The sequence below is a fragment of the Zeugodacus cucurbitae genome, chromosome 3 (assembly GCF_028554725.1).
Source record: "Zeugodacus cucurbitae isolate PBARC_wt_2022May chromosome 3, idZeuCucr1.2, whole genome shotgun sequence".
Classification (NCBI taxonomy): domain Eukaryota; kingdom Metazoa; phylum Arthropoda; class Insecta; order Diptera; family Tephritidae; genus Zeugodacus; species Zeugodacus cucurbitae.
In genome coordinates this window covers 31,429,122-31,450,665 of record NC_071668.1, presented here as the reverse complement: position 1 = coordinate 31,450,665, position 21,544 = coordinate 31,429,122, and the positions used below count along the sequence as shown (strand labels likewise).

General features: G+C 33.3%; 2 protein-coding genes across 3 annotated transcripts; one reads left to right on the top strand and one right to left on the bottom strand.

Moving 5' to 3' along the window:
• Nucleotides 1-5,661: 5,661 nt before the first annotated feature.
• LOC105218527 (acid-sensing ion channel 4-A) lies at nt 5,662-12,045 on the top strand. The gene is made up of 9 exons (XM_054228154.1): nt 5,662-6,201; nt 6,374-6,505; nt 6,627-6,786; nt 6,864-7,070; nt 7,730-7,878; nt 10,648-10,778; nt 10,837-10,987; nt 11,063-11,179; nt 11,251-12,045. The coding sequence occupies exons 1-9, from the start codon at nt 6,100-6,102 to the stop codon at nt 11,431-11,433; spliced, it is 1,332 nt and encodes a 443-aa protein (XP_054084129.1). The 5' UTR covers nt 5,662-6,099; the 3' UTR covers nt 11,434-12,045.
• Nucleotides 12,046-12,108: 63 nt separating this feature from the next.
• LOC105218526 (protein yellow) lies at nt 12,109-20,559 on the bottom strand. 2 transcript variants are annotated; one of them, XM_011194159.3, is made up of 3 exons: nt 20,460-20,559; nt 17,599-18,037; nt 12,109-13,313 (listed from the first exon to the last, which is right to left on the bottom strand). In XM_011194159.3, the coding sequence occupies exons 2-3, from the start codon at nt 17,870-17,872 to the stop codon at nt 12,205-12,207; spliced, it is 1,383 nt and encodes a 460-aa protein (XP_011192461.2). In that variant the 5' UTR covers nt 17,873-18,037; nt 20,460-20,559; the 3' UTR covers nt 12,109-12,204. The 2 variants fall into 2 exon arrangements, with proteins under 2 accessions (XP_011192461.2, XP_011192460.2); XM_011194158.3 differs by lacking the exon at nt 20,460-20,559 and adding an exon at nt 20,312-20,449.
• Between the last annotated feature and the right edge of the window lie 985 nt (nt 20,560-21,544).

The following is a 21,544-nucleotide window of genomic DNA, read 5'->3' as shown; positions in this document are numbered from 1 at the left end:
TCTATTGTACATAAGTTTTAAAACAGACAATGGCTCTAGATGACTAGGATTTATTCGCAACAATTACGGATATCTCCCGAAGTCATTTTCAATGTAGACACTTATTATTTTGTAATGAGTTCTTCTTTTGAGAACGGTTCGATAAAAAGTGGACCACTATTATTCTTATAATATACTAGTGGGGAGGATGGGGTCATATGTAGAAGCATATAAGGTGGGCGTGGTTATAATCCGATTCCTTCCATTTTTAAACTGTATAAGCGCCCAAACGAAACGACTCTAGAGAGTTTGGTTGATATAGCTTTAGTAGTTAACGATATGTACAAAAAACTTAGTAGAGACGGGGTCACGCCCAATTTCCCAAAAAGCTTACAACCAAATATACCCCTTCCTAGTGCGGTCATTTGCACCAAATTTTTTATTTTATAGCTTATTTTTTGGCTTAGTTATGGCACTTTATTTGTTTTCGGTTAACGCCATTTTGTGGGGGTGGCAATGTTTCGATATCGCCCATTTACGAAAGCAACCTTCTTATGTAGCCAATGAATACCAAGTTTCATCAAGATATCTCAACAGACAGACGGACGGAGAGACAGACATCCGGATTTCAACATTACACGCCACCCTGACCAGTTTGGTATATATAACCCTATATCTAACCCGATTAAGATTAGATTACAAACATCCGTTATGTGTCAAAACTATAATACTCTCTTAGCAACTTTGTTGCGAGAGTATAAAAATAGCCAGGCAACGGGAAACAGAAAGCAAACGGGTTTTAAGAAGGACAATATAGAAGCTTTGGAATGAATAATTTTATTCCAGTGCTGACAATATCGATTCTAGTACAAGAAAATTCATCAAGCAACGTGGCTGATCGAAACACGTGCAATCAAATCGATCACGTTGTGATAGACGGAAGACATGTCTCCAGTGTTTTAAACGTGTGTACGCTCCGAGGACCAAATATTGACTCGGAGCTGAAGAGGGAAGCGAGACGCATTTGCAGACGTAAAAAGAAAGAGGCCGAAATGCGTGAGTATCTTTTCATAGAAAAGCTTGCCGACATGAGTAATGTTTCAAAATTTTATGAAAAGATTACGCGATTTACATAACGTTTCAAGACCGGAGCATTATCATGTAAGGACCGAGGAGGTAATCTGTTAATGGATGTCATACGGGGAGTATGCGGGGAAACTTCACCGACATGCTGAATGGCAGAGAAAGTATAACACCAGGAGATGGTGAACCCAATTCCCCAATCGATGACGATGGAATAGATGTTCCATTACCCGACTATGAAGAAATTCGAATAGCAATTACCCGCTTGAAGAACAACTAAGCGACGGGGGCCGATGGATTACCGGCCGAGTAATTCAAATACGGCGGCAAAGAACTGATAAGGTGCATGCATTAGCTTGTTTGTAGAATATGATCAGAAGAAAGCATGCCTGACGATTCCAATCTCAGTGTGCTCAGCCCAATCCATGAAAAGGGAGACCCCACAACCCGTCAACGAACTGATTGGACCTTATCAGTGTGGCTTTAGAGCTGGAAAATCCAGGACCAGATAAAAGCGCCAAATCTTGGAAAAGACCCGAAAGAGAAGAATCGATACTCACGAAAAGGAGCTGACTATGCCGCGATGTCTGAATTGGGTATCCCTACAAAACTAATAGGGCTATGTAAACTGATGTTGAGCAACACCAAAAGCTCCGTAAGGATCGGGAAGGACTTCTCCGAGCCGTTCGATATCAAACGAGGCTTCAGACAGGGTGACTCACTATCATGCGACTTCTTCAATCTATTGGAAAAAATAATACGAGCTTCATAGCTAAATAGAGAAGGTTCAATCTTCTATAAAAGTGTACAGCTGCTGGCGTATAGCGATGATATTGATATCATCAACAGGTGCTACTTTGGACTGAGTAGGCAATAGAAAATTAAAGTCCTCTCTTGACGAACCAAAATCAAACTCTACAAGTCGCTTATTATTCCCGTCCTGATGTATGGACGATGACAACATCCGATGATTTTGCGGTAGATTTTTGGTCCTCTGAACATTGGCAACAGCGAATAAAATGACAGCGGCTACGCTGGCTAGGAGATGTTGTTCGAATGGACGAAAACATGCCGGCTTTGAAAGTGTTCGATGAAGTACCCGCTGGAGGAAGCCGCGGAAGAGGACGGCCTCCACTCCGTTGGAAAGACAAAGTGGAAAGTGACCTGACTTCACAGGTGATTCCTATATTTTTTTTAGAATTGTAAAGCCAACGAACAAGATGGGAATGCAGTAGTGGAAGGAAAACCACAAATAACAACACTACGGCAACTAAATTATTTGTGCACTTCTGCTAGAGTGTTTAAATAGTTTTTGGTTATATTTAGAATACGGAGCGAACAGCAATATATAAACAAGTAAGAAAGGGCTAAGGTAGGTCGTGACCAAACATTTTATACTCTCGCAATTTATTTATTTAATTTTATTAATATTATATAATACATAATTTGACCCACATATTCGTCATATATATGGTATAAAGTCCATTGAAAGTTGGGAACCCTAATATTATGTTTGGGCTTTGATAACCTATGGGCCGATTTCGGAATTCGATTTAGAAAGGGGCTGCCACACTATAAATGAAGTATTTATGCAAAGTTCTGTTCCGATATCTTCACTACACATATTGTAAAGTAAACTATTCAGGTCGACTTCACAGTTCTGGTATATAGGAAGTAGGCGTGGTTGTGAACCGATTTGTCCTATTTTCACAACATATCATTGTGATATTGGTCTAGTAGTTTCGGAGATATGGTTCTTGACTCATAAGTGGGCGGAGCGGTACCCACTTAAAATTTTGTATACCATTTTGATTGAAGCCCTTCTGTACTTTCTTTATAACCAAATTTAAGATTTCTGGTGTTTTCCCTTACTGAATTAAAGCATTTTTAGTAGTTTTCAACATAATCTTTGTATGGGAGGAGGGCGTGGTTATAATCCTATTTCCTCCATTTTTTACTGTATAAGGTAGTACCTAAAAAAAACGATTCTAGTTAGGTTGATATAGCTCAAGTAGTTTACGAGATATGTAAAAAAACTAGTAGAGGCGGGGCCACGCCCACTTCTCCGAAAAAATTACATCCAAATATGCCCCTTCACAGTACGATCCTTTGTACTAAATTTTATTTCTATAACTTTATTTATGGCTTAGTAATGGAACTTTATGTGTTTTCGGTTTTCGCCATTTTGTGGGCGTGGTAGTGGTCTGATTTTGCCCATCTTCGAAACCAAGTATGCCAAGTTTCATCAAAATATCTTAATTTTTACTCAAGTTACAGCTTGCACAGACGGACGGACGGACAGACATCCGTATTTGAACTCTACTCTTCACCCTGATCACTTTGGTATATACATATAACCCTATATCTAACTCGTTTATTTTTGGGTGTTACAAACAACCGTTATGTGAACAAAACTATAATACTCTCTTAGCAACTTTGTTGCCAGAGAATAAAAACAAGTTAAATAGTGTACTATGAATTCAAACATGAACTAGTACATTGTAGATGTTAACGCTCCCGATTTTTTAAGATCATCAAATTTGTGAAGAATAACGATTTATTATTTTACAATACAATTCCAAAGTATAAGGTGATGGGTGTCAGTTTGATTAAAATATAAAAACACTAGCAGACCGCTCCGGCTTCGCACGGGTTTAAACAAACATTTCAAAAGTTATAAGTTTTTACACACTTATACACACTCTCCCATACAGAAGTATGTACTTTGCCGTTTCTTGCGTGGGTTCATTTTAAAAAAGTGAAATAAAATTAAAGCGTTGGGAACGCTTAGAATTCGACGCCTTAGTGCGAGCTTGTATATTTCTAAAATTTTGTTCTACAAGACGCTGCACACCCTTGTACTCGACTCTTAAGCACGTATTTGGGAGGTTTTGAAATTTTGTTCAGCAAGCAGCTCCGAGCGCTCGTTACTCGACTCTCTGGCACGCGATTGCGATGCGAAGATAATGACTTGCAAGACGATTTTCAGTTTCAGATTAAGATTCTCCTTCACGGAGTCTTTTTGATACCTGGGAACTATTTCCAGAAAGTTGAGATTACAGCAATAAATATAGCCTATGTTACTCGAGGTGAATGTAGCTTCCCAATGGTGAAAGAATTTTTGATATCGGCACAGAAGTTTTTGAGTTTATTAATTACAAACATACATACAAATCTTTCCTCTTTATAATAGTAGTATAGATAATTGGTGGAAATGTTTGAACTACCTTAAAGTCGTATTTTCAAATGAATGCGCTTTAAAAAAAATAAACATTCTGGTTTGGTAGTACATCTTTTAAAATACTAAACTTCAGAAATTTTGCAGAATTATCAATGTCCAGTTTGAAGATATAATATCAGTATTAAAATTAGTGAATTGATATACACATTTTAATTATTTGCATTACGAAATTGCCTATAGATATGCAATATTTCCCTTTTTCATATATATTAAATATAGGTTTAACATAATGCTTTATCAACCAAACTTTCTGGAAACATTTGTCTATATCACTTCATCATACAATGAAATCGGAAATAACCACTCCCATATCATTGTTATGTCCAAAACTACTCAAAAAGCTTAATAGAAGTTAACAGAAACCCTCATACCACTAGTAAACCATATCGGAAATATTGTACCTAGTGCAGAATCGAGTCGATTTAAAAATTAAACGATGGACGTAACACCGCTCACCTTTAGACGACTCCTCTAATTTTAATCAAATTTTAAGCATATCATTATCTGCATAATATATGGGTAACGGGATAGATGGACTAAGATATCAATATTAATATAGTTTTCGGGTTTTTAAATAAGCGGTGCCCACTCTTTTATATTTTTAAGTTTTGGATATCCAGATATCAATTAATTTTGCTCGCTAAATACAATAACTTACAAAATTTTTGATATTTTCATATTCGGTATTTTAGTTAACGAACTAACGAGTAAAAAGAAAATACTATTCTTGAATATTCTTATATTCCTCAATCTAATACCAGCCAAAAAGAAAAATTGGGTTCATTATCATAATAAACTCATAAATTTATCACATCATTACCGAGATTTTTCAGGCAATCAATTTAGCCAAAAAAACAGGAATAAAAGTTTCCATTATCTATTTACATGAAGGCGGCTCTTATTCGGCGAAACTTCGAAAAACTTTTCTTTGATTTTCTTTTATAACCTTAAAATACGAGTTTTTTTTATAAATACGCTAAGGGGTTCTTGTTCCTCAAGAGATTTAGCAATAACCCTTGGGCTTGATTACAAGCCGAAAACACAAAACTGCCTTAAGAATTTTTCGTAAGCCTACTGTATATTATATTTATATATAATTATAAAGGTTTTAATTACAGTTTAACTTTCCTTATTCGATTCACCATAATCCACAAAAAAACTTCGAGATAGAGAGACTTTCGAGTTACGGAAGGTAATTTGTATAAAATTTGTTTCTATTGCCAATTCAAGAGTTCAAGTTATGGAGAACTTCGAGTTATAGAAATTCGAGTTATTGACGTTCTACTGTATTTAACGTAATGTTTTTTTTTCCTAGCAGAAATATGTTGATATATTGCCTTTTATGCTTATACTTCTTAAGGGGCGCCTTAATGTAGAAACTATCGTACAGATAATCGCGATATCACAGCTCGAATGAGTAAACAAGTCTATGTAAATTCATATAATTAATATAGGTACCGCTTTCACTGTACGCGTTTACTAATTTAAGTCTTATCAAGCAGTATGTTTTTCTTGTCACAAGCTATTCAAATTAACAAAGCCGAATTGCAATCGAACCAAGCGTTACAAGCAAGCAGAGCGAAATTATTCTACGGATATGGATATAAATCATATGCTTTATCTATTGACAAACGAGACCTATCGTGGGAACTTATACAGGATGTTTTTGCGTAGAGCATGAAAACAATGCGTCAATAGCACTTACCGATCGCAGAAGTTTTTCAGTTTGAAATCGGTGGTGCATATTAACAGCCGCTTAATACGGATATACCAACAACACTCAACAAATTACAAATATGGGATATTGGTCAGAACTGTTGGCTTGGATATTAAGAGATCCTGGAAAACTGATACGCTATTTAGTGCTTTTTGTGTGCTCCGTTATTGTTATTGTGCAGGTGAATATATTATCAAACATTTCAATAGAGTGACTATGGTAATACGTCTTAGTTTGCAGTGATAAATATGAAAGGTTAAAAATTAGCTAACACCTGGAGATTACAATAAAAAATTTAATACATCATGCATTTTTTATGAATACATAATAGTACTTATGTTTTCCTCAATCAGCTGTCGGAATGTTTTACCAAACTGTATAGTCCACCGATATCAACTCACTCATATTTTAGTCTAAACGATACTGTAGAAATGCCAGCTGTCACCATATGCCGCGATCCACCATACAAAGAAGATGTGCTAAATGTAAGTTATATGATATGTATAAGTATGTATATATATTTTAAAAATTACATTATTTATTTATAAGTATATATATATATATATATATATTTATAAAATTACATTATTTAATTTTTTCTCTTAGAGTATGTCGGGAGGGACATGCCCGCATCCAAAATATGTAACCTGTTGGAATGATTTCCCTTTCAATGAATTGGAACTAGATGATTTTTTTATGAACTCAACCTTCGACTTAGAAGAAACCTTACTAGGGGAACAATATGGGCTCAATGGTCTGCCTGAGAGTGTGTTATGATGACAAATATTTCAAAAATGTTCAATAATAACCAATTTATTTAAATGTATAATTGTGTATTTCAAGATTTAGAAATCAAAAGCAACTTACATTTCTACATGGGGCGCTGTTACACGTTGAAGCCTAAAATAGATTTAAAACGTACTACTCGTACTTCTGGTTATTCTCTAATGCTTACGCACCACATCGTGTCGGGATCGAGCATGGAAATGACGCTGGAAAAAAATCCAGGATGGCACATTTATATACATGACTATCGCCATGAATTTACAGGAAAGTAAAAATAACAACAGTGGAACTTCCATAACTCGAACTTCTATAACTCGAAGATCTCCATAACTCGAACACTTGACATGGCAATAGCGTTTAGAAGTTAAATTGCATACAAATTTCCTTCTCTAACTCGAACTGTTGAAATGGCAACTTTCATACAAATTTCCTTCCATAAATCGAACTTTTTGGTAGGGCATAATACAAACATTAAAATTTTACTATCGAGGCAGAATTTTAAAAGAGTTCCTCTATATCCTACGGTGGCGAACAAAAAATATAATATTGCAGTTATAGATTGCATAAATAATTTTACAAAGGCATAAAATATAAACGTCAAGAGCCAAGCAATAGCAAAATGCAACAAACCAAATTACAAAACACATCTTTTAACGTATGTCAATAAAAATTTTTGCGAAGTAAATAAATAAAACAATAAATAAATCTTATTTTAGAGCTTTTTAAAAATTTATATGTTTTAATGAAAATTCTATAACTCAAAGTCTCTCTAACTCGAACTTTTTTTGTGGATTATGGTGATTCGAGTTAGAGAAGTTCCACTGTATATAAAATATTTAAATAACTATAAATTAACTATAAGGTATCGTCTTCAAAATATAATTATACTTCATTATATCTTATTTAATTATTTCTTTTTGTAGAACTCAATTTGAAAGGTACCGCACGGACGGAGTATATTTTCGCTGAAATTGATGAAGAAATTGAAATAAAGCTTCAAAGCCAACAATTCAGAAACATTGAGTCCAGAGACACGCCTTGCTCCGCTACACCAGAATACAGCGACATGAAGGTACATATATACATACATATATTACATACGACACCGTATAGAGACTAGAAAACGAACTTAAAACAATTATATATTTTGAATAAATATAAATATATAAAAATCAGAATATGGGGGCTGCAAAAGATGCGAACCGATTTCGACCATTTCGATATCTTCAATAATTCTTCATTATAAAATGAAAAAATTCTGCTTTGTCCGTCTAATAGCATTTTCTTCTCTCATCAAAATGCATTTATTCTGCCTATTAGCGGGCTGTCCAATTTATGTTTTCTTTTCTATACATTTTTTGTACATCTCAAAACGTGAGAGTAAGAGTTGCCTAGAATTATATTGGGGTATTTTTTTGTTCTTTTGCCGTGTAAAAATTTACAGATTTTTAGAGGGTGCAATGGAGCATTTGTATAACATTGATATATAATTTTCTAGAGAAGAGAAACGATAGAAGTTTCATTATTAATTTTTCTGTTGTCATTCATGAGATATGAAAATAAAGCATATGTTAGCACACAGAATCCGCTTTTTAAAATTTTTAAATATCAAAAAAACTCTTTGTTGTCAGACTCTCTTGCCAAGTTTGCGCTTAATTTTTTAAAGAGCAATGACATATAAAAATTTTAGCAAAATTGATTCATTTTCTACATCCATAGTACAGCATGACTCAAATGTTTAAAAATACATTTCTTAAGTAAGGTCACAATTAGAAATATGAGCAACTGAATGATGTTCATTTTAATTATTATACTCTCGCAACAAAGTTGCTAAAGAGAGTATTATAGTTTGGTACACATAACGGTTGGTTGTAAATCCTAAAACTAAATGAGTTAGATATAGGGTTTATATATATCAAAATGATCAGGGTGACGAGTAAAGTTCAATGATTACTGTTCGGATGTCTCTCTGTCCGTCCGTGCAAGCTGTAACTTGAGTAAAGATTTAGATTATTATAACCGAAAACATATAAAGAGCTATAACTAAGTCATAAATTAAGTTATGGAAGTATAATTTTCTATGAATGATCGCACTATGCAGGGACATACGTGGAAATGGGCGGGCCCCCGCCCCCTACTAAGTTTTTTTACATATCTCGTAAATTACTAAAGAAACTTTCTAGGTTCGTTTCTTTTAGGTACTACCTTATACAGTCCAAAAATGGAGGAAATCGGATTATAACCACGCCCACCTCCCATACAAATGTTATGCACTCAAAATGGTCTGTTGTGAAAATAGCTCAAATCGAGACGGCGGCGTTAATTCGGAATAACTGCTTTAATCAGGGTTAATTCGAGAGTTATCTCAGTTAACTCCGTTTGCTAACTCCCATTTAATCCTCAAAATTTTAGTTAGAGTTAGTGGGAGTTCATGGCATTTTCGTTGGCAACATTGTTAAACATGGCCGCTTTTACCTAATGTGAATGAAAATATGCAATACTTACAGCTGGTTTTCAATTAAAGTTAACAAAACCATACGCATGCTAATATTTTCTAAAATGGAAGTTCAAATAATTACGTTTTTATGTATATTTGTTTAGTAATTTGTGATTTTGTACTAATTGTGCGACTAACAACTGCAATATTTGCTTTCTATACAATTTTATTTTACCAACATTGAAATATTATTGCCAATCAGCTGTTTATGGGAGTTTATAACTCGCTTTGCTGCCGTATGTCACCTACAAAATTGGAACTGATTAACAGCGCAGTTAATCCGAATTAACTCTGCCGTCTGTCTAGCCTATTACTTCCCATATACCAGAACTTTGAAGTCGATCTGAATCATTTACTTTACAATATATAAAGTAAGCACTAGTGAAGATATCGAAACAGATCTTTGCAAAAATACTGCAATTAAAGAGTGGCATCGCCCTTCTAAAAATCTTCGAAATCGGTCCATAAGTTTTCAAGACCCAATATAACGAATATGAGGTCCTCAAAAAAATTGTTTACAGAAAATATAGGTAAGTCTCACAGATATTTTGAACAAATTCAGAGGGAATATGTTTCTCCCAATAATAGGTCTCCGCGCCAAAAATGAGTTAAATCGGGTCATAACTTCCCCAAGTTGCCATATACCAAATATTAGAGTTTTCAAACTTTTAATTGGTCTACAACATTGCTTCCGCCGTTTTTTTTTTTTAATTTAAGGCCTTTTTTCACTTAGGACAGCCTCGCCGTACGTATCCGAAAGCTTGATGATGAGCCTCAGCCGCACTTCTCTTCGTCGAAAATTCGGCTCAAAAAGTTAAATTTTCAGTTGAGAATAAGTTTGGGATGCAAACAGATATCTACAAATATTTTATTGGGTTAATGTTTACACAAATGTCCAAGATCGATATAAAAAAATCGATTTAATCGACCAGTGCTAGCTCCCATATACCTAATATTAGGGTTTTCAAACATTCAATGGACTTATTACTATTTACAAATATGCCAAATATGTGAGTCAAATTGTGTGTTATAATAAAAAAATTAAATAAATAAATTGCGAGAGTTTAAAATGTTCGGTGTCACCCGAACTTAGCCCTTCCTTACTAGTTTTTATTTTATATCCTTCTTACTCCATATAAATCGAATGCATTTATTTCAATACCAAAATTAGATACCAAAAGAAACTACTTCTTTATTAAAACGAAAAGGGATATTTGTGCAATCATATCTCATACCGACTAAAGTATTAATGTGTGTTCTTGAAATTTAAACCACTCTTTATTAGATCATTTAAAAATAAACTTTCTTTAAATCAATTAAATAATTAATATTGTATTCCCTCAGTGTGCTGAATTATGTGTTTTCGAAGATTTAGTTACAAAAACCAACTGTACAGGTCCTTGGATGGCCGGTATAGCGCAGCAGCCATGCAAGACCAATATGTCAATGCGAAACCTTATAAAGGATTATGGAATGTAAATAAGCAAATCAACTATAATTTTTATAGCTTTCTATTTTCATAATATTAATTAGATACTATGAGAGCGATGACGACATTGAATGCGATTGCAAGCGACCTTGTGATGCGCGTATTTATTCGACATTTATACAAAGCAGAAAAAAGCTTTATTCAGGACAACAATATACACAAGTGTGGATTTATTATTCAACAAAATTAGTTTCGGTAATTTCGAAATGGTCTAAACAAAATTCATAAATATTAAGTAAATATATTTGTACATATGTGTATCCCTTTCAGCAGATGGTGGAAGAGCGCCCCAGCTATGACACTACTCAATTCATCGCAGACATCGGTGGATCATTGGGATTTCTGTTAGGCCTCTCTGTGCTGGGCTTAATCGGCATATTGGAACATGTTAGTAGTTGTTTAACTTTATCTATAAAATATATACTAACATACATAAAAACTTACCTTCTCATTTATAGCTAACCTTATTTTTCTGCGGGGGCTTAATTAAAAAACAATTAGAACACGAGAAACAGTTGCAAGATGAAGCAGAACGCCAGTCACAAAATAGTGATACTACAGATACTACCGATACAACGGATACAACTCTGGAAATAACCACAATATCTAAACAAATGGAAATGAAATATAGGGACGAATAAATTCTTGAGTTGCATTAAATGACCTTATTTCCTTTTAGTATAGTAATTATAATAATTACTATGATAATTTAGTATATCTGTAATAGTTAAGTAAGTTTAATAATTTGTAATAAAACTGTACGCGCTATTTGGTATTTCGCATTAACTAAACTTGTGACTCCATCTCTGTCGTCAAATTTGTTTACATTTTTCTGTCACACTAATAAAACAACTGTGCAAGAAGCTTTAACATAATATTTTTGTTATCATTCCTCCTTTAGTTTATTGACTACGTTTTCTTTTATATCCTAAATATTTATATTAGAATCAACCCAATTTGACAAACAACTCAACAATTACCAACTTATTTTAGTTCGACACACCTTTAACAATTTTAGTCAATGGTGTTCACGGAGCAACTTCTCTTTTATCAAGTAATACATATAATTGGGTCATATTATTTTATATAAGCTGTTTTCGATTCGCCATATTGCGTTATTTTCTTTTGTGAAAAAAGACTTTTTTCAAGTTGAAATAAAAAAAAAATGTGTACTGTAATTTTTGTATAATTTGTTCTTTTAGACATTGTAAATTATCAATAGTACTGAACTTGGTTGCATTTGACTATAAATACGTTTTTTGATCAAAATATTGAGCTGAAGTAAAAATAAATAAACAATATAAACAAATCACAAGTAGTTTGACACACTATTGTCTTAAAAATATTTATTATAATCATTACATACAAAATAACGTTAGTTAGACTAAAACTATTCAGATTAAATGTAAAAATTATGCTAATCCCATCAAACACGCGGCTATGAGCACGATGATACCACTTAAACTACTCACTCCCACACCTGAGACTGAAACATCATTCGTCGAATTTATCACTGTGTCCAGTATCGTGTCTAATTCAGTTTTCACAATTTCTGGCAGTGGCTTCGACTTGGTATCGCATTCAGTATTTGCGATTGCATCCACGACATTCGCTGTCAAAACGCGGTAATTGACTCTGCCCGGATATAGCTCATCATAAATGAATTCTTGTAACTTATTTGAAAGTACCCATAGCCTGTCTTCCATATCGACCTTCACTTCACTGGGAAATACCAATTCTTGTGCACTCATGTAAACACGTCCTTGAGTATTAGCAGAATAATCTGTATTAGTTGTGCTCCAACAATCCAGAGCATTTAGATTTGGTAAAGTATAAAATAATACTTCGGTACGTGGATCTATAAATGCAGCGCCTGCTTGTTCGTTTGAACCACGTGATCCCAAAATGTTAAACTTATGGTAGATATCACCAGACGTAGCTAACGTTTTGTTTCTAAGTACACTTGTACTTACTGAAAACTCAGTTGTTGAGCTGAGTGGATGAAAGTATAGTGTGGCGAAACCATCTTCTTGAGGTTTAGATAAGGCCAAACCGTACAAACCATCATCCCATTGAAACTCTATACCATCTATACTGTAATTTCCAGCTAATGGATCGGGATGGAAGAAATTGTGCTGCACGCGCCATGAATCATCTTGTGCCCATGAGTAAACTACTAGACCAGGTGCACCCAAATCGGCAGCATAGGCAAACGAATTTTCGCAATCCGAGTCCTCTATCGCTAAATTTGCGAAAAACGAACCCTGTTTTATGTGACTGTTAAGGAATTTATAGCGACGCAAAAGATTGTCATTATGTAAATCATATACTAATAATTGAGCAGGTCCAAATATAGTTGTTTTCTCCAAAACGCCTGCAATACGTGAGTCCAGTACCCAAAGTCGGCCACAACGATCAGCACGAATTCGGAAGGGAGAAACAAGTTCTGGATCCGATTCAGCAAGATTATGTGCCTCCCAACTAGGGAAAGGAATGAGTAATGGTGATTTTGTAGATTTATCTGAAATTCGAACATAGTTATTAAGGAAGGAAACATTTTAATTTATTTAATATATTTTTTTATTTATTAAGTTAAATAAGCTAGTGGCTAGTAATTAATGGAAAACAGATAGGATTCCGAAAATCGATTCGTCATCCTGATAATTTTACTGTATATAACTCTATATATAAATCAATTAGTGTTAAGGGTTACAAATATCCGTTATGTAAACAAACCTATGGCATTTTGTTTAAAATATTGTAAGAGTATAAAAACTGAGAAGGTACAATCTTCTACAAGAGTGTACAGCTACTGGCGTACGCCGATGATATTGATATCATCGGAAGCAACAACCGCGCCGTTTGTTCTGCTTTTTCCCGCATGGATAAGGAGGCGAAGCGAATGGGTCTGGAGGTGAATGAGGACAAGACGAAATATCTCCTGTCATCAAGCAAACAATCGGCGCATTGGCGTCTTGGCTCCCACGTCACTGTTGACAGTCATAACTTCGAGGTCGTAGATAATTTCCTATACCTGGGAACCAGCATCAACAACACGAACAATGTCAGCCTCGAAATCCAGCGCATAATAACTCTTGCCAACAATTGCTACTTTGGACTGAGCAGTCAATTGAACAGTAAAGTCCTCTCTCGACGAACCAAAATCAGGCTCTACAAGTCGCTTATCATTCCCGTCCTGCTCTACGGTGCAGAAGCTTGGACGATGTCAACATCAGATGAGACGACACTAGAAGTTTTCGAGAGGAAAATTTTGCGCAAGATTTATGGTCCTCAGAAGATTGGCAACGGCGAATACCGCAGACGATGGAACGATGAGCTGTACGAGTTATACGATGACATTGATGTGGTTCAGCGAATAAAAAGACAGTGGCTACGCTGGCTAAGCACTCCAGCCCTGAAAGTGTTCGATGCAGTACCCGCCGGAGGAAGCCGAGGAAGGGGAAGGCCTCCACTCCGTTGGAGGGACCAGGTGGAGGCTGGTTACACTTGGGATCTCCAACTGGCGCCGAACTGCGAAGGAGAGAGAGAGGTGGCGCACTATCGTCGATTCGGCTATAACCGGCTAAACGGTTGCAACGCCAATCACATACATACATACATAAAAACTGAAGTACAAAATAATTAAGTTATTAAAAAATTGTACTTATATATCAGGAATATTAAATACAAGCTTTGATATGCTCTGAGCAGTGACAGCGGATTACGAAGGTTGTAGGTCTCCGTTTTCACAATCAACCAAAACAGGAAACCCAAAACAATTGAATGTTTCACCTTCCATATTAGATAACATAACATCGGGTGATCTAAGTAGAGGTACCTTTTTCAATAGCTAGATCACGGGCAATTCATCATGGAAAGACTTACAATTTGTTCAACTTTATTAAGAAAATTCACGTTCTTTAAATACGAAGAGCACCTGATCTGACCAACAATTTGATGCCTGAAATTGACGCTCATGATCTCGGCGGTATCCATCAATACGACGCCACTTCCCATATATTGAATCAATCAATGGATTAATACCGAAGTGTTCGGTGATCAGATAATTTCACGTTTTGGGCCTTTGTTCTTTCAAATGATAATAAACATTCTTCATTAAATTTTTGTGCTTTTGATTTTGTCTTTAAAAAAGTAGCGTTAACGACGATGCGCCATCCCTAACAAAAGCGCCAACTTTACGTAAAATATATCAAAATGTTTACTTGAATTGTTGTTGTGAAATTTTATTGTACAGAGTAACTTCGTTTTTCGCAGCGAACTTTACTTCGGAACGCTCTGTCAAAATCGAAATTTTCAACCGCTCAGCGTCGCCGTTGCGTTATTTAGGTATGCGCCATACAAATTATATGGTCATGAGAATTTTTTGACAGTACTTTGCCGCTGCCTCTTTTATTTAGGGAAGGCAGTTAGGCGTCAAAGAAAGTATGTGAGCTATGAAATCACAAAAACAGACATATTCTAAAAATAGTGTCGTCTGACTCTTAATGTATTTGCCCACTGTATTATTAGGAAAAATGTTATAAGTGGTTTAATTATTAAAGGGTTTATTTAAATAGAAAATGAATCAAAGATTTAAAAATTGACTATCTCACTTTTTGATAATAAACTGAGAAAAGAAAACTTCAGACGTCAAAAGCAACTTTAATAAACTGAGAAAAGAAAACTGCAGACGTCAAACGCAAATTTAAAGTAATACTTCATTAAAACTCACTCGTTACATTTGCAAGTAATTAACAGTAAAGTCTATTGTCGAAATTTTTCAAAAATTATCTCGCTATTTATTGCCTGCTGAAGAGCGCCAGCTTTCATATTAGAAACTAGTATAGGTCGTATAAAGTTGGGTTGTACAGAAAATACAGTCAATGTTCTTTAGTATTCTGCGAAAAATAATTTGAATGGAAAAATCTAACTTTGAGCAGAATATAAAAGCAAAGATGATCGTTAAACTGGTTTCTTTGAATACTAAACATCTGAATGAGTACTATTGTATGTACATATACATATATTTGTATATACATAACCCAGGTGTTGTTTTCGCAACAAACAAGTTAGAAAGAATGATTTTTAATTACTTTCAATATGAGTTTTAGCATCTGATCGAAAATGTGCATGATTTCAAATCTTACAAGTATGCGGCTTTTTGTCGAACTTCATGATCTATACGCAAGTTACTCTTATTTTTATTTTAAAATTAACACATACATACACACACCAACAAATATCTGGAGTTTGTTTGGCATTTTATTGAGTCATAACTGATTCCTTTCCAAGAGTTGGGCTACTAAATTTTGAGTAATTCGTATATATACATACATAAATATGTATATAAGTATGTATAATATTAAATTCACTCAAAAATGTATTCGCGTACATATGCACATATATAACATTGTATGTAAAAATATGAGCTGAGTCAGTGCTGTGTCAACCGGTCTTTATTATTGCAGCTTGATAATTTGAATGTTTTTGTAATTTACATATCAACCAAATTTCCCAAAACACTATTTCTAGTAAGTAATTAATGTAAGAATAATAATTTTATTCACCTAACATTTGTTTGTAACACCAAAAACTAATCGACATATGTATATATTGGATTACATATGTATATGTAAAAATGAACCGGATGTCGAGAACAGGAAATACGCCCACCATCCCAACAAAGATTATGTTGAAAACTTTTGGGTTGCAACTAAATTTTCTAAGTAAAATTTTTTAATATCACGATGTTACAGTTGTTGGTTCACAACCACATCTATTTCCCATATAACCAAATTTAAAACTCCATCCGATTCACACACTGACACAATCTGAACACAATTTAATGAATTTCTACATTAGTGGCGTGATACGACCCATATAAATCTTAAATTCGGATTAATTAGTCAATTTGTCATATCGAACACTTCAGGACCGATGGCTGACTGACTTTATATACCTAATATAAGCATTTTCAAAATCCGGTTGGCAGTATCTATATATTTCAATCAATATGTAAGATATCACAGCAATAAGTAAAAGTATTATCTTGATGTACGTCAACCAGCGTCAATTAGTATATAAATATGTATAAAGATTTTCGTTATTCTTTTGAACTTTGTTCCGAATATAAGGGCCAAATTATGTGTTATCTTAATAAAATTTCAAGCAAACATGTTCTTGAGTATAGACCTTCCCCTAGTCCCAATATTCCCAATATAGTGAAGAATTCAGTTTATATATTGATTTATCCCCCATAACCTTATTATAAGAATATGTACATTATATTATATTATAATAATTTTCGCCCATGTGGTTAATTTTTCCTTTATGTGCACTATATTATGTTTTGTCGTATAACTGTATAATTATAGAGCAAAAATACAGCTACATAGACAAGTAATTCTCAAAGTACATATCATACTACTATTACCAATATAATTGTAATAATATTGGTTAACGAATTGAATGAATAAACTTCCTTTAGCAACATATTTTATTATAAAGCTTTACCAACACCAGGAAATATTTCCCCTTTATCTTGAGCATTGCAATAGCGACAATATTCGGCTACACTCCAACTTATCCTTCCCTTATTTACTTATTATTAAGTTCGATACTGAAACAGTAAAAGTAAACATGTTCGCCATACAGGTGGTGAAAGGTTTCAAGGTTTGATTGATATGCTATTTCGCTCCAAACCAAGTTTAAACTGAACATATTAATACTATATAGTAATACACCCGCTACTTCTATTCTGTACTTATTATATAATTTCTTCAACACTGTATTTTTATTTGACTCACCATTAATATCGAAATATGCCAATGACGCTGGTACACCATCTCGCCAACGTGGCAACGCAACATACATTCGCGTCCTATATACTTCCAGCCCAAAAGGTATAACATTATCTGGACGAAATTCGTGATTTTCAATAGCTGTCCAACGTGCCTCAGCATTCTCATATTTAAAGTCCATCTCCTTCCACTCGAAGGCAATGCGCAAATTATCTTTGCTTTTGGCCAAAACAGCAAAAAGTAAAATAAGGCAAGTACTTGTCCTTAGCAGTTCACACATTTTGTATTTATTATTTTTATTTTTTTATGACTTAATTTAATTATTTCGTAATTAATTTGAGTCTATCCACCAAACTGAAAACTATATATGTATGCACATAAGTTTGTGTTCACCCTTCATAGGACATTCATGTAAACGTGAGGGTTTGAAGTATCATTGTTTATACTAAAAGTATAGAAGGTATTGAAAAAAGATAATAAAATTATTTTTAGTAGTACAATTTATTAAATGAAGTTAATGCATTATTAATATTACTAGTGTTTATATCTCATACGCGTGGACATATGTATCTCACTTCGCTTGTATCATTGTCTAATGTGTTACAATCTAATCTAATTCTAATCTGGTGAAATATGTCTGAAATTGAGTAGTTAGATTTTTTTGTAAATATCCTTTTGTGACAAAGCTTATTTCCAAAAATCATTTTCAAAATTTTTTGTGTATTTAATAAACTCAGAACTCGAATGTAATTTCTTTCACAATCTGTTATAATTATTTTGAAGAACTGTCAAAACTATACACAGTAGAACAATAAAGAATTGACGCAAATTGTACGTATGTATATGATGTCAAAACATATCGTCGTAACATTTAATATCAAAATGAATCCTAATCCTTAACAATTCACATAATATTTATCTCTGAAAAACTCGCACCATTGTCATCTTGTGATGCTTTTAGTGCAACTAGGGTGAGAAAAAATAAAGTCTACAGCGACTTCATCAATGTCCAAATTAAAACAAAATCCTTATCCTTTGTTAATTGTTCTCACTCTTTCCACAGTTTTTCTCTATTTTTCAAAAATATTACAAAATGTGTTGCAAATTGCGCTGGCAGCGTTGTCAGTTAATAATACGCTTCTGTAATTACATACATATACATTTAATTACGTAAGCTTGGAAAGGTATAAACGCACCAAAAATTAGTGCACCTTTCTATTTCTCAATGAATGTTTGTTGCATACCTGTGCAAACGTGTTTCTTTCAAAATCAAACAAAAGCATATTTAAACTCTTCAAATACATTTCGATCTATTGAAGTGCGAATGCATATATATATTTCCACATAAGTATATATGTATGTATATAGACATTCATACGTATGTACCAACTGTACTATAGAAACAATTTTAATTTTACCGACAATAATAAATACGTATGAGATATGCTATAAACGGAAGTGAATTGCAATTTATTTGAACATACAAGGACAGAACTCTTACGTATACAAAGTTAAATTGAAGATACATTTATACGTGGGCAGAGGACATTAACCATGCAGGTTGTTGATTTTGTAAAATAGCGATTTTTCCAAACTAAACAAATAGTTATGTCGCTGGCAAATATTCAATAAAGTTGGAAGTGGAAGGTAAATATGCATTTATCATGTATGTACATTATACATACAAAATGTCATAAAAAACATACAAATAGGAAACATTTTCCTCTGTCACTGAAGTTGTTTGATTTAGCGGATTGCTATTACCATTAAAAGTGTTTGTTTTTAGTATGAAATAATTTCCCTTGCGCTCTTGCTCTTTTCACTCTATAAAGTAAAATGCGACGTTCTATTATCCGACAAATTATTTGCTTAGCTGAAATCGTATATCGAGTATAATGATACAATTGGATATAAGACAAAAGATAAATAATGCACAGTTATTATGCAAATTTTGTCCATTTCTTTTACCACATTTGACCACTTAGAATTCGAAATTTAATGTAGATTTATTATCAAGCAAAAACAGTTAGTCTAACCTCTAAATATGCATACACCATCTAAATATGTTAGCATGTGTGAATCAGGTTTGTGGCTTAAGTCTTTTGTTTTCCAAATCTTTCTATAAATTTGATCTAGTTCATTCTGTTGCAGTAATTTGTAAGAAACTGTAAACGTGAAATTAGGTACATTAATAGCGTTTACATATTTACATTAGTTTGACCCTATTCAATTTTGTGTATTAATTATTACATTATTTGCAGAAGTTGAGCTGAGAGAATTGACTATATATTTTAATTGAAAATTACATTAACTATATATAACCATTGCTTATATTAGAGATTTAAGTAAATAATTTATTTATAATTATTTAAACCTGAAAATATCTATGTTCGACTATAAGTGGGTCAAAGTTGATCGGACAAAGATTATGAGTGCGTGAGATCCATTCCATTTAAATTAACTACAAAGTTTAGCTACTACCGAATAAACCGCTGAAAGCCAAGACAATATGAATTGAAATTTTAAAGTCTTAATTGTATGCGTTAATGTTTTGTTATTACACAGCATAAAAATACTTTTTTCTACAGCATTAAACTTCATTTATGACTAAACACATATAATACACTTTTTATTAGATTATTTACATTTATTTTATTATAACACAGTTATATCAACAATATTCTTCTAAATTAACACATTTCTGCTTTTAATTACTCACAACTCTCAGTTTTCACATATTTACTTTACTAATTTGTATTTATATTCATTCACTCTTGCTTATTAGCTAAACGCTATAACACGTTTTGATTAGTTTTCTCAATCTACATCAAATTTTAAAACTTAACCATCCGCAATGACTTACTCACCGTATGACACTCGTAATGAAACTAAAAGTTGCTGTCGTAAATTAAAACGGCCAAGGCGATTGGACACTAACAGCTAACTATCATGATTCATGAACATATATTTGAAAGCAATGAGTAATTGAGTGTTTGTTTTGAAATTTCTTTACTCAACTTGATTTTACAGAGAGAACATCTCAAAATATTTGCTTTTACATACTCGCTATGACTAAGAACCAAAATTATATTGTGATTGAATAATGGAGTATATAAAATTTAGGTAAAATTACGAAAGCATCAGTTTAGGAAGATGTTACTAAGGACATAAAGTATAAATATTGTGGAGATATGTAAATAATGCAAACAATAAAAGTTTATATCAGAATAAATTTAAATAATAACTATTATTTTTAAGCCTTTCGTTTTGGCATTGCTTCTATTTCTGCGCAACAAGAATATATCTTGTGTGGCTGTTTTTTTCCTTGTACAACTTACATTAAATTTTGAATAAATGAAATCGAAACTGAATTTAAATCATTTGTTCTTCAACCCATGCTTACAGGAAAAAAACATTTTTTGACAAAATTAGATATTTTGATTTAATACAATTGCCACCGATGAACGAGCATTATCTTGAGGTCCAAGAAAGATACAAATTCACTGAAGGTCAGATCCGGATAATTGAAAGTGCATTTTGTCTTGATGAAATATTTCCGTTAGAAATATTATAGTTTAATATTATTACGATATCTTCCGTATTTATATATATGTAGATAGATATATCAACTAAAAAGACGAAATATATTGTTATATGAAGGCTATTATTATACAAGGTATGAAAAATGTGTGTGGTTAAAGTATCGAAAATACCCAAATTAACGGTATAGAATCAACAGAAATGTTGAGAACATGTTTCCAAGCGATCTAATTAAGGTCTAAAAACGATTCAAGCTGAGGATGTTATTAAAATTATATACATATACTAAATTTGGTAGAAATTAGTGGACTAGTTCCTGAGATATAGGATTTGCAATCCCAACCCTCTCTTGGTGCCAAAAAACACGTGTACCAAGCGTCTTCAAGATACTTATTTAAATTTCTATTTGAAT

Coding starts and splice junctions, on each gene's coding strand:
- LOC105218526 (XM_011194159.3), bottom strand. CDS start 17,872: ATGTGTGAACTGCTAAGGACAAGTACTTGCCTTATTTTACTTTTTGCT. Junction 13,314..17,598: donor GGCATATTTCGATATTAATG/GTGAGTCAAATA, acceptor TTCGAATTTCAG/ATAAATCTACAAAATCACCA.
- LOC105218527 (XM_054228154.1), top strand. CDS start 6,100: ATGGGATATTGGTCAGAACTGTTGGCTTGGATATTAAGAGATCCTGGA. Junction 6,202..6,373: donor CCGTTATTGTTATTGTGCAG/GTGAATATATTA, acceptor TTCCTCAATCAG/CTGTCGGAATGTTTTACCAA. Junction 10,779..10,836: donor CTTATAAAGGATTATGGAAT/GTAAATAAGCAA, acceptor AATATTAATTAG/ATACTATGAGAGCGATGACG.